The sequence below is a fragment of the Labeo rohita genome, chromosome 24 (assembly GCF_022985175.1).
Source record: "Labeo rohita strain BAU-BD-2019 chromosome 24, IGBB_LRoh.1.0, whole genome shotgun sequence".
Classification (NCBI taxonomy): Eukaryota; Metazoa; Chordata; class Actinopteri; order Cypriniformes; family Cyprinidae; genus Labeo; species Labeo rohita.
The window spans coordinates 28,102,609-28,116,359 of record NC_066892.1 but is presented as its reverse complement, the minus strand read 5'-3'; the positions used below and the strand labels follow the sequence as shown (position 1 = coordinate 28,116,359).

The 13,751-nt window shown below is 29.3% G+C and overlaps 1 protein-coding gene across 2 annotated transcripts in view; it reads right to left on the bottom strand.

Annotated features, from left to right (window-relative positions):
- pard3aa (par-3 family cell polarity regulator alpha, a) overlaps nt 1-13,751 on the bottom strand; it is a 588,383-nt gene that overhangs the window by 205,969 nt on the left and 368,663 nt on the right. The window contains exons 16-17 of one of the 2 annotated variants that reach the window (XM_051097809.1): nt 3,413-3,561; nt 602-646 (exon numbers count right to left, since the gene is read on the bottom strand). In XM_051097809.1, coding sequence (XP_050953766.1) covers nt 602-646; nt 3,413-3,561 — 194 coding nt within the window. The remainder of the gene's footprint in view (nt 1-601; nt 647-3,412; nt 3,562-13,751) is intronic. The other variant, XM_051097810.1, reaches the window with a different exon arrangement.

Here is a 13,751-nt window from a genome sequence, read left to right as displayed (position 1 = left end):
ACCACATAAACCAGCAAAGGACCATCTTAAACCAGCATCAAAACATGCCTACCAGCATATGCTGGGTTTTTCACCAGGGACAAATACAAACAAGTGCTCTTTCAAATAGAAAAACTTTAAACAAAGTTTTTCTAAACTATTTAGAGTCTATTGAAATAGACTATACTAGAACAGAATTAGAATAAACTATACTAATTAGATTCCAGTTGGCATGTTGCTAATGCTAATGTCAAATGTTTTAGACTGAAATTTGATTGAAATGTGTTCTACTATATAAATATAACGAGTCTACATTTTTCTCAAAGGATTATAATAGAAAAATTCATACATAATACATACATAATTACAGTCAACTATTTTATTCCTACTATACTTCCAGTGCATTCTGGGATGACTTCCCGCATGAAGGGAATACACACAGTGCTGCTGTAGATTTTAAACAAAGTGAAGTAAATATGGCAGCGACATAACGCTAGGTTTTGAAACAGAGCTCCAGAGATGTGTCTGAAAATCTTTTGAAACACCATTAGAAGTCCACCAAAACATGAGCATGGCCAGACACACAGAGATCCGGTGCGTGCGTGAGGTTAGTGTCCCTTACCTTCTGTCCTCTCTCTGCGGGGAGTGAGGTTAAACTCGTCGGCTACTGTTAGGGAGGCATAAACAATTGTGATTGGTTAATTCAGGACATTCCACCATTCCCAGAACCATGCAACTCATTCCATTACAGATGTTACTTGACATTTCCAAAGGCCAAACCGAGAGGCATGCAAATCACTTTGTGCAAGTGAGACAAGATGTGAGACAGAGACAGACAGTCAAAGTGGAAAAACCCATGAGGATTGAATGAATTATCATGCGATTACATTCAGAAGCGCTGGGCAGATATACAGTACGTGTTAGGTGGTTTTAGCTCCATCAATCTGGTGTATTCCTTTTTGTCCCTCTCGGTTTTATCACACATACGGTAGAAACCATGAAGTCTGGTTTTCTTTTTTTGTTTCTGTAATTTTCCCCATGTTGGCTCACAAATGTGTCCTTTGACTGTTATTGGAGATTGTGTTCTTCTAAAAGCCTGAGAGGAGCAAAAACATATACTCAACCTGAAGGCGGAAATGCCATTTGAAGAAAATGGCTCATCAGGACAAAGCACAGGAGATTTAGTGGAATTGAAATGTGCTTCTAATGAGTAGAGAGGAGAGGACTTGAAATGGTGCTCGTTTGAAACGGCCGTAATGTCGGGCCACATCTGTCCTGCTCTTAATGCATTTCAGTTACTTATTCTATAAAACTGGAGGAAGAAATAAGGACATTTCTCAGACTACTGCTTAACTTTAACTGATTCCATTAAAGGCTCTTATTTATCTATCTATCTATCTATCTATCTATTTATATTCAAATTTTGGAGTCTGTAAGATATTTTATTGATTTTTGAAAGAAGTCATTTATGAAAAAATACAGTAAAACAGTAATTTAATGGTATATTTTTACTAGTTTTTTTTAGTTTTTATGCAAATATTTGTTAAAATGTAATTTATTCATGTGATGCAAAGCTGGCTTTTTCAGTATCATTACTCCAGTGTTCAGTGTCACATGATCCTTCAGAAATCATTCTAATATGCTGATTTGCTGCTCAGCAAACATTTCTGATTATTATCATTGTTGAAAACAGTATTTTATTTTATTATTTTATTTTATTTTATTTTATTTTTTTTATTTTAGAAACCATGAAAAACCTGCATGGTAATAAAAATAAATAAAATATTAATCATAAAAATATGAATATAGCAAATTACTGATCTAAAATTAAATAAGACAGATAGAAAGATAGATAGATAAATAAATAAATAAATAACCTTCCTTTGTAATGTTATTTTATTTTGATGGGGCTACTGAAAACCCTGAATTATATATTTAATTTAATTTAATTTAATTTAATTTAATTTAATTTAATTTAATTTAATTTAATTTAATTTAATATTTTGGAAAGTTTTCTGAAACCATTTAAAACTTGCACGGTAATAAAATAAATAAAATATTAATCATAAAAAATATGAATATAGCAAATTACTGATCCAAAACAAATTAAGATAGATCGACTTTTTTATTTTATTTTTTTTTTATTTTTTGTTTTTTGAAAGCTTTAAAAAACCTGCATGGTAATAAAAATAAATAAAATATTAATCCTAAAAATATAGCAAATTACTGATCTGAAATTAATTAAGACTTAAAAATAATTATAAAATTATTTTATTTTTATGTGGCTACTGAAAACCCTTATTTATTCATTCATTCTTTTCTTTTCTTTTCTTTTCTTTGAAGTTGACCAGCATTTATTTAAAATATGAATTGAATTTAAATTTAATTAAAATAAAATTACCTTGCTAAAAAACAGTACTGGGAAGAAAAAAAAAAAAATTGAGCCTAAACTTTTGAATGGTAATGTATATAGAAATTTCATATAAAATGTATTCATAAAACGTTTTATATTCATAAAAAGATTTATATATAAAAAAATTGATCATTATTTACAACTATCCTGATTATTATTATTTAGTTTCAAATTTTAAACGATCAATTTTGAACAATATGTGCTGTTCAATAACACTTACACATGAACTATTTTCAGTTTTTGGCATCCTTAACCCTTTAAGTGTCCAAAAACTTAGGGACCACTGTATACTTGTGGTTATTGTGAACAATACTGAATTACTGAATGCGTTTACGTGTATGATGTGTGTAACACAGCTCAACTCACATCATCCACTTGAGTCTAACTCAGTTAAACCTTGAGGAGGCACTGAAATGAGTCTTATCTGCTGCCAAAAGACATTCTCTGTTCCTCTTTTTCTCATTTTTTAAGAGCTATATCACCTTCCGCTCATTTCACTGTTGCTAGTGAAGTGTAAAGAGAGTGTCTAGTCTGGTCTTGAGCGAGCGGGGCATCGGTCCGGTCTCAGGAGGCTGTGGTCTTGATGTCGGCTGAGGATAAAGCGAGGAGGAGGAGGAGGATGAAAGCCATGTTTTATCTCCTCCGATTAGCTGCGCGGCCATGCGGCAGAAGCTCCGAGTCTCCTGAGACGGCCCGGTGCGCTCTCAACCACCCTGACCTGTCCTTGAGTCCCTCAAACCCACCTCAGAGGTGAGCTAAAGGCCTTCTTTGAGAGATGAGTGATAAATGTGTTAGCTAGGAGAGAAAGGGATGCAAAAACTCTTTTTTAATGTTACATCAACTCTCCGTGCTCTTTTGAGTGTAGCCATTACCGCGCCTGATACTGTTAGCTTTGACGTCAAGCGCTCGCACACGCACCCCGGCTCTTATACCGCGCTGCTGGATTGCGAAGGAACAGGAAGCAGCAAGGCAAGGGACAGGAAGTGGTTTAGGGAATGCTAGTGTTGAGCGTGATGTTACCTAGGTCCATGCTCTTCGACTTGCGGCTCTTGATGATCTCCAGTTGAGCGGCATCGGCGTACTGTTTGGTCCGCTTTTCTGACATGCTTTGACGGCCGAAACCTTCCCTCAGAAACATGGCATCCACGTCAGCGTCTGGACTGAGTGTGCTGAAAGACGAGACAAACATGAGCTTTCTTATTATTATTTATTACACAATTAGTTTGCAATCACTGAAATATTACTTTATTAAATTATCAATATAAAATTAAAGGACATTAACAATAATAATAATAATTATTATTATTATTATTATTAAAGTCCAATGATTAATTTTATATGGATCTTAACTGATCTTGAATTCTATTGATATTGATCTTAAATATTGTCATTGCTTTTATTTATTTATTTATTTATTTATTTATTCATTCATTCGTTATTTTATTTTTTTTATTTAGTTTTTACTGAAAAAACTTAGCATGAAAAACCTGCATAATAATAACAATAAATAAAATAACAAATACAAATAATAAAACAGTAATAAACAAAAATAATATAGCAAATGGCTGATGGAAAATTAATCAAACAAGTAAAGTCAAACAAACAAACAAATAAACAAACAAACAAATAAATAAATAATGTCATTGTTTATTATTATTAGTGTATTTGTTTATTTTACTGAAAACCCTTAGCATAAAAAAACATTAATACAATATGGCTGATGTAAAATAAATGAATAATGAATAATAAAATAATATTATTAATTATTAATTATTATTATTATTATTGTATTAATAAACAAATAATATTTCATTCATTCATATAGTTTTATGAAAATAAAATAGCATTAAAAACCTGCATAATAACAATAAAGAATATTAATAATAAAATATTAATATAGCTTATGGAAAATTAATAACAATAAATAACATATTAATAAAATATTTTACCAATAAATAAAAAAATATAACAAATTATTAATTAATATTATTTTATTAATAATAACTAGTGATAAAATATTAATATGAATAAATACTAATAAAATATGAGTATTATTATGTATTGTTATTAATTATTATAATTTTATTAATAATTATTAATCACAAAATAATAACAGTAAATTACTATGTTAATGAAGAAACATGTTATTTCAAACAAACAAACAAACAAACAAACAAAATAAATAAATAAATAAATAAATAAATAAATATTGTCATTGTTTTCTATTATTATTTTAATTTATTTAATTTACTGGAAAACCTTAGCATGAAAAACCTGCATGATAATAATAAGTAAAATATTAATTAAATATTAATATAGCAAATTATTGATTTAAAATTAATCAAGGGAAAAAAAACCCTAACAAATAGAAAGATATCATCATTTTTTAATTATTTACGTTACTGAAAAAAAAAACCTTAGCATGAAAAGCCTGCATTATACAGTAATAACAATAAATAAATAAAATAATAAAATATTAAGAAATATTAAAAAGTATTAAGAAATTATTAATATAGAGAATGACTGATGTAAAATTAATCTAATAATAATAATTATAATAATTATAATAATAAACAAACTGATGTAAAATCAATCAATAAATAATAATAATATTAATAATAACAACAACAACAACAACAACAACAACAATAAATCATAAAAACAAACAAACAAATAGCCTGCCATTGTTGTTATTTTATTTTATTTTATTTTATTTAGTTTAGTTTTGTTTTATTTATTTATTTTTTTATGGGGTCGCTGAAAACCCTGACTATAAGAAGAAGAAAAAGAAGAAGAAGAAGAAGAAATGTTGACTTATTTGTATTACCTTTAAAAAAGCTAATAAATGATCAATATAACATTAATCAAGGAACACAATAACAAACAAAAAACAAAAGTAAATGGATCTGAAGTGCGAGAGACGTCAGACTGAGCTCTACTCCAGCAAACTCAGTTCAGCAGCTCAGTTTAAAGCACACTTTCCCTCCAGCCTTGCAGCGACTGTGGGTTTCCAGTCTAAACAATAAACAAGTCCTTGGATTAGACCTCCATCACTCCCTACAGTAAGAGCACACGGTCACAGCAGCTCCCAAATCCACCGACAGAAACGTCCCCTCAGTGCAGCAGGAGGACACATGCATGAATGATGCATTATTCATCCCTGATTCCTTCTTACTTCATAACAAACACACACTCACTGTGGCCCTGAGAGAAAATAAGGACATAATACACCTCAGACATGAGATCTGGATACGGTGTTTCCAAGCGAATATAAACAGAAACAGAGTAAAAAACAGTGAGGACAGCAGAGCAAGACGGGATAAAATGGAGGCCAAATGTGGTGACGCAGAGACTCACAACAGGACTGACTGAACGTAACACTAATGACCAGAGTAAACACACCGAGACTGCACCCACCTACCAAACCATTCCTCAAAACATTCTACATAAATACATTTATTGGGTTCGAGCAACCTTCCTGTATCGTAAATACACAGACAGGACCAGTCAACACAAGTGAAATATTGACTGTTTTGGTCAGGACTGCTTTCAGATCATGAAATAGAAATGTTGCTGGTGTTCAAACTGTCTTCAAACAAGTTGTTTTGCACAATTGTATTCTAAAATGATTACCATAATGGTAATGACAGCAGTTACTATTATCATCAGCTATTATTATCATCATCATCAATATTATTATTGTTGTTGTTGTAAATAAATAAATATATCAATCAATCTAGGACTCATATGGCCTGACTGCTGTATTAATTGATTTATCAACATTATTATTATTATTATTATTATTATTATTATCATCATTATTATTATTGCTGTTGTAAATAAATAAATATATCAATCAATCTAGGACTCATATGGCCTGATTGCTGTATTAACTGATTTATCAACATTATTATTATTATTATTGTTGTTGTTGTTGTTGTTGTTGTTGTTGTTTGGTCTTCAATAATTTTACATCAGTCATTTGCTATACTAGTATTTTGTTATTAATATTTGATTCATTTTTAATTAATTTTATTATTGTATAGATTTTTCTTGCTAAGGTTTTTCAGTAAAAAATAAATAAATAAATAACATTTAAATAAATGATGTTGTTTTTGTAGTAAATTTTGTAAGTAAATAAATAAATAAATCTAGGACTCCTATGGCCTGACTGCTTTATTAATTGATTTATTATTTGATTTATTAAATTTATAATAATAATAATAATAATAATAATAATAATAATAATAATTATTATTATTATTATTATTATTATTATTATTATTATTATTATTATTATTATTATTATTATTATTATTATTATTATTATTATTAAGTTGCTGCTATTGTTGTAAATAAATAAATAAATGTTTAGCACTACTACGGCCTGAGTAATTTAATAATTTATTGTTATTACTATTATTATTATTATTATCATTATTGTTCTTGTTGTTTGGTCTTCGTTAATTTTACATCAGTTGTTTGCTATACTAATATTTTATTATTAATATTTTATTCATTTTTAATTTATTGTTATTATCATATAGGTTTTTCAGTAAAACAAACAAACAAACAAACAAACAAACATACATTTCAATAAATTATGTTGTTGTTGTAGTAGTAAGTAAATAAATCAATCAATCTAGGACTCATATGGCCTGACTGCTTTATTAATTGATTTATCTATTATTATTATTATTATTATTATTATGTTGCTGCTGTTGTTGTAATTAAATAAACAAACAAACAAATACATAAATAACGTACATTTAGCACTACTGCGGCCTGACTGCTTTATCAATTATTATTGCTGCTGCTGTTGTTGTAGCAAATAAATAAATAAATAACGTTATTTTAGGACTCATATGGCTTGACTGCTTTATTAATTAACCGACTGACTGACTGATTGTGTCCCTTTATTATTCGTAATAATTTATGTTAATTTATGTAATCTTTAAAGTTTCTTACTCATATTCCCTCACCAGAAACAAGCGGTGACATCACAACTTTCCCTGGGATTGAAAAGTGTCAAAGTGGTTGGAAACGTGTTCCTGTGAGCCTCCTACTTACAAACATCACACTCACATTAAACCTTCATTTAGTCCCCACTTTCCTTTAGTGTTTGAAGTCACGGCTGCTTTCAGTCAGAGTGAGTTTCTTGCTGTTCATAATTCACTGCAGACGGATAGCAGATCTGACGCAAATCACAAAAACACTTATGAACTCTGAGAACGGCATGAGAGCAAAACAAGCTTTAGAGGATCTAAACGACTAAGTTCAGAGCAGAGAGACTGGATATCAGCGCAGCACTAAACACTGCTGTGACGTGAAGCCTTTGCTGCACATGTAGATGTGTAGGATGTGTTTTATTAGAGAGGGCAGGCGGGTGTGTTGTTGGTATCGATCGTGGCGTTATGATGCTTGATTAGATGTGTGCCGTCTAACAGATATCGACTGGATGAACGTAAGCGGAGCGAGAGACAGAGAGCTCAGCCTATACTGAAGATAAGGTCAGTGTATTCCCTTTAGACTCTCAATTTCTCCAAACTCTCTTGTAATTATTGTTCTCTCACTTCCAGAATATTAAACACTACAACCCTTGACTAACTCTCACACACTAGTATAAAGGCCTGATATACTTCAGGTGAAATTGCAGGCCAAATTAAGTTCGTTTTCATTTTCTGAAAAAGTCTCCAGCAGCTGATAAACACCCTCAAACTCCGATTGGTCCGTTGTGAATATGTAATAAGGGGGTGTGGCTCTGTGACTCCGCCTACTCTGATGTGGAATTCTTCTCTGGTTCATTTTATTTTCTGACGTTCAGACATTTGTGAGCAAAAATATGAACTCAATGAGAAGCTGCTTTATAGTAGAAACTGATGCTTCTTTAAATTTTAACTGAAAGTGACACTGACACTGGTTTTCATGTTTGATACTGTAAAGCAGCTGCTTTAAAGCAGTCTATTCTATAAAGTGCTATAAATAAAAGTAATGTGACTTGATGACTGGAGTACTGAATGTCAGAGCTGGTGCAAACATCCACATGAATATGATCAGATGCTTCCTAAACTGCTGTTTTCTCACTAGTGCTATGTTTGTTGTTTATTTTAAAATGTTATATTTTATTTATTTATTTATTTATTTATTATTTAATTTAATTTATTTTAATTTAACTTAATTTAATTTAATAATTTTATTTTGTAACCTAATTCTAACAATTTTATTTTATTTTATTTAATCATTTAATTTTTACTTTAATTTAATTTAATCTAATTATTATTTTAAACGTAATTTAATTAATTGTTTATTTTATTTTTAATTTAATTTAACTCCATTTAATTTAATCTAATTTAATGTAACTTCATTTTAATAGTTTTTTAAAATTTTAATTGTTTATTTTGTTTTATCACTTTATTTTTACTTTAATTAAATTAAATTACATTTCATTGTAATTGTTCATTTTACTTAATTTAATTACATTACAACTCTATTTAGTTTAATTGTTTATTTTATTTTTTATTTTTAATTAAATTAAATACAATTTATTTTAATAGTTTATTTTATTTTAACATGTTAGTTTTTATTTAATTTCATTGTTTATTTTATTTATTTATTTATTACATTTAATTTAATTTAGTATTATTTATATATTTATTTTTTATCACTTTGTTGTTCTTCTTTTTAATTTAAAGAAACAGTTCATGTGAAAAGTTGTTATTTGGAACACAAAATAATGCAATTACAACAGATGGGAACACTAAATCAAAACTGAAAAAGGATGGGAAAGTTATAAAATCGGCATAATTGTAATCCATGCAAGTTATGCCTAATATTGCAATGCTTCAGATGTCATAAGATAAATAATAAATATTTATATATTGCGTTCTTTCATTTGAACTACCATTATGGTTATTTCTTTTCCTTTTTTTTTTTTTTTTGTTTTAGTTTATTTGTTTAGGTTGACAGCCCCAGTTATTATTCACATTTATTTGAATAAAAAGCAAGGCCTGCATATTCTTAATAAATAAATAAATAAATAAATAATTTTGCATTACAGTAATGAGATTTTGAAGCCGAAATGAGCTTAATAATCATGGAAAACAACAACAACAACAACAACAACAACAACAAAAAACCTTACAAATAGGCCTTATTTTTCTTATTGTGAAACACCATAAGGGTTTGTAAAGGATGACAAAATGTTCATTTAATCCTTTGAATTGAAAAAAACAAACAAACAGGCTTCGTCTTTACTGATCCACAGAGAAAAGCGGATCTACATGCATATGTGAGCATCAGCCTTCAGAGATGAATCTGAACCCCAGAATGGTGAAGCTCCAGAGGACGGCGTGTGCAGCACATCTGGGAGGATTCAGCACACACACAATGAGCTTGAGGAGGCTGCAATATGTTGAACATGCAGAAACAAACAGCCCAACCCTGCGCAGTCCTAATATTCATATCCAACAGGGATCCATTAGCATTTGGGGAGAAGAGAACGCGTAATTAAAACAGTTAAGCAACATACTGTATCAACACACATGAGATATGACTTCATTCTCCTTCATGAGATGCTGTATAAGTGTTGTTCTCTGTAAGGCCAAAAATAAAGTACTAATGCATACAAATGTAGTTCTTAATACAAGTTAAATCACAAAAGTGTCTCCGTCAGCTGTGATGCAGACCTGTGCGCTGAACACGAGCTGACCTTCCAGACACTCCATTCCACTCCATCACACTCAATTAGGCCATTAGAGACACGTCCAATTAACTCCGGCCAGACGGCATCTCTGCTAATAACAGCTAACTGCCTTTAAACACACCAAAACCAACCAAAACCACTGGAAACTAAAGAACAAAGGTCTGGAGTGAAAAGATTTGCTGTCAGATTTGATGTTTGTGAATTAAATTCAGCCACTATTGAACAGAGTTATTTTAGTATCGAGATACTACTATAGTATATGTTGTTATATAATTCTATAATATATGTTATTAATATTTATTTTTTTTTATTTAGACTCTTAACCGAAGTTTTAGCGTATGTAGTCTATATTCTGTTACTCTCTGTTTGTTCAAATTTGCTAGCAATTTCTAAGTAAAATTGTTACCTTTTTATTTATTTATTTATTTATTTATTTTTTAATTTTTATTATCCTATTTTATTTATTTTACTTTTCATATTATTTATTTTTATTATTTTATTTTATTATACTTTATTTTATTTTATTATTTTACTTTTTTATTATTATTATTATTTTATTGTACCATTTTTTTTTTTTAATTTTGGTTTTAGTTTTAGTTAACTTAAGGTATTGGATCAAAGGTCAACACTAGCAAAAGAGGTAATATGTTGAGATGATTTTATTTTACTTTACTTTTTTGTATTTTTATTTTATTTTATTGTTATCATTTTATTTTATTTTACTTATTTTATTTTATTTTCTTCTTTTATTTTATTATTTTTTCTTTTGGTTTTAGTTAACTAAAAAGGTAAAATGTAGTGTCACATTACATCTGCAATGACAGAGAGTTAAAGTATTATTAATGTATGTACATTTAAATGAACGTGTAGCTATAAGGAGACCAATTTAATTTACTTATTTATTATTTTATTATTTTATTTTTTTTTACTTTATTTTACTTTTTTATTTTATTTTATTTTTTATTGCTTTATTTTATTTTTTTTTTATTTAATTTTTTTTATTCTTTGATTTTAGTTTTAGCTAACTAGAGCTATTGAATCAAAAGTCAAAGCTAGCCAAAGAGGTAAAACGTTGGGTCGCATTATATCTGCAACGACAGAGAGTTAAAGTATTTTAAATGAATGTTTAGCTATATGGAGACCACTTTAATTTTTATTATTTTATTTTATTTTAAAGGTCAAAGACATCCATAGATGTAACATGTTGAGTTGCATTATGTATTTTAAATGAATGTCTAGCTATATGAAGACCAATTTATTTTTTCTTGGAAGGACAATTATATTCATGTGCAAACACAACAAATTCCAACGTACTATACTGTACAGATCGTTAAGTGGATGACATTCAAAGCTGTTAAAGTAAAGCTGATATTGTTGACCTGTGACACACAGAATTCGCACATCAGCTGAATTCTATATTAATGCACAAAGAAGCTACTGTGTTGCTTAGCAACTGTAAACAGCCAATGGTAAAGCTTCACTATTTATTGAACATCTATTTTTTTTTAATCCTATCATATAGACAGCCATGTACACACCTCCAGCAAACATTAGACTTTATTTAATGAACATCATCACACCGGCTACAAACACGCATGCACAATTGAACAGCAGCTTCCGGTTCTGCTCTAACTAGGTCACTTTATTAATGTTTGTGGTTTGGCCCTGCTAAAGAGCCATTTGTCTTGAGAGGAGCCCTACTAATGTGTTAATGAGAGATACGCTTCTGTGCGTGAACTCGGAAAACTGCTGAGAGACGCCATCCTTCACCACAAAAAGAAAGAAAGAAAGAAAGAAAGAAAGAAAGAAAGAAAGAAAGAAAGAAAGAAAGAAAGAAAGAAACACCTCTGTGAGTTTTCATGTTTGCGGTTGCCAGATGTCGAGAAAAACCCCTTTTACAGCTTTTCTCACAAAAGTACATTTTCTGCCCAGTGTTTTACTTTTTCTACACAACCTGGCAACCACGCCAGGCATTCTTTCTACTTGCAGTGTAACAAATGAATCATAAACAATATCAGTTTTTTACATTTTATATGCGTGTTCTTTCAATTGACGTGAGTTTCCTGTGATAGCGCGCTCTAGTGGACGCGTAACTGCATCTGAATACATACATGTGTACTGTATGAATGTATAGCTGAGGTGATTCATCAGTGAGAGAAACGCACGTCTGTCTTCTGCTAAATTAATTTTGTCATAAATCTTCATGAGAGTATAAAACAGAGAGAAGAGAGAGTGGTGTGTGCTTATAAGGCCTCTCAGACATGAATAATTCAGACTACCCCGAGGCTGTATTGTGTGTGTGTGTGTGTGTGTGTGTGTGTGTGTGAATGACAGCACTGCTATGGTCTCAATCCATGATGACAAACATGTGACATCACAAACAGAATACACACAACATACTGTAAGTAAATGAATTCATTACAAAGAGAGAGAGAGAGAGAGAGAGAGAGAGAGACACTAGGCTTTAAAGGCTCTGTGGGAAAGTGTGCAGAGAGAAAGTTTTCTCATGGGACAGAGACTGAAAGTGGACAGAAATGAATTGCTCAAGTCACTTGCTTTAGGAGCCTCTTTTAGCCTAAGGAGCGTGAACTGGGCCTAAAACACACAATCACACACACACACAGGCAATAGATTACTGTATTCAGGGCTGAATGTACCAAACGGCTGAACGGTTCCCATAGTGGCCAATAAAACATTCACACACAGGTGAGTCTGTAGCGTCTGTAGGATGATGAATAATGTGAACAGGAGGAAAGAAGCCTGTAGCTGAGGGCTAAAAGAAATCTAGTGTAACAGATAATAGAATTTTTCCACACATACATACATAAATAAATAATTTAAATAAATACATAAACAAAAACATAATTTAAATAAATAAATAAATAATAAGTATTATTAATGTATTTAATTTTTGTGGAAAAAATTATCTGTTATTTTAATAGTATTATTACTATTTTAACTTCATGATAAAGCTGTCATAATTTTGATTTGCAATAAATGTAAACATTAAATACTCCCTGTTCAATGTTGTAATCGTTTACTAAACAATAAACAAGTCTTGTTTTGTTAACTGAAATGCAATTTCAACAGAAATAACTACACATATTAGATGAAAAACTTGCTGAAAAACTGAAAAAAGTTTGAGGTGAATTATTAAACTATTTTAAAAGTGAAAAAATGAATACAAAAATAATTATAGAAATATTAAAAACAAAAACAACACAAATGATAAAAGAACTAAAAATTGAAATGAAAACTAAAAAAATAAAAATAAAAGCTAATTCGAAATATGAATCAATGCTATACAAAGTACATAAATAATATTAATAACTAAATTAAATATAAAAATAATTATAGAAATATTAAAAACAAAAATAATGCAAATGATAAAAGAACTAAAATTGAAATGAAATCTGTAAATATAAAAATAAAAGCTATTTCGAAATATAAATCAATACTATATAAAGTATATAAATAATACTAAAAACTACATTTCATATAAAATAATTATACAAATATTAAAACTAATAAAAATGATAAAATAACTAAAATTAAAATGGAAACTAAAAAATATACAAATAAAAGCTAATTAAAAATATGAATCAATATTATATAAAGTATATAAATAATACTAGTCACTAAATTAAATATAAAACA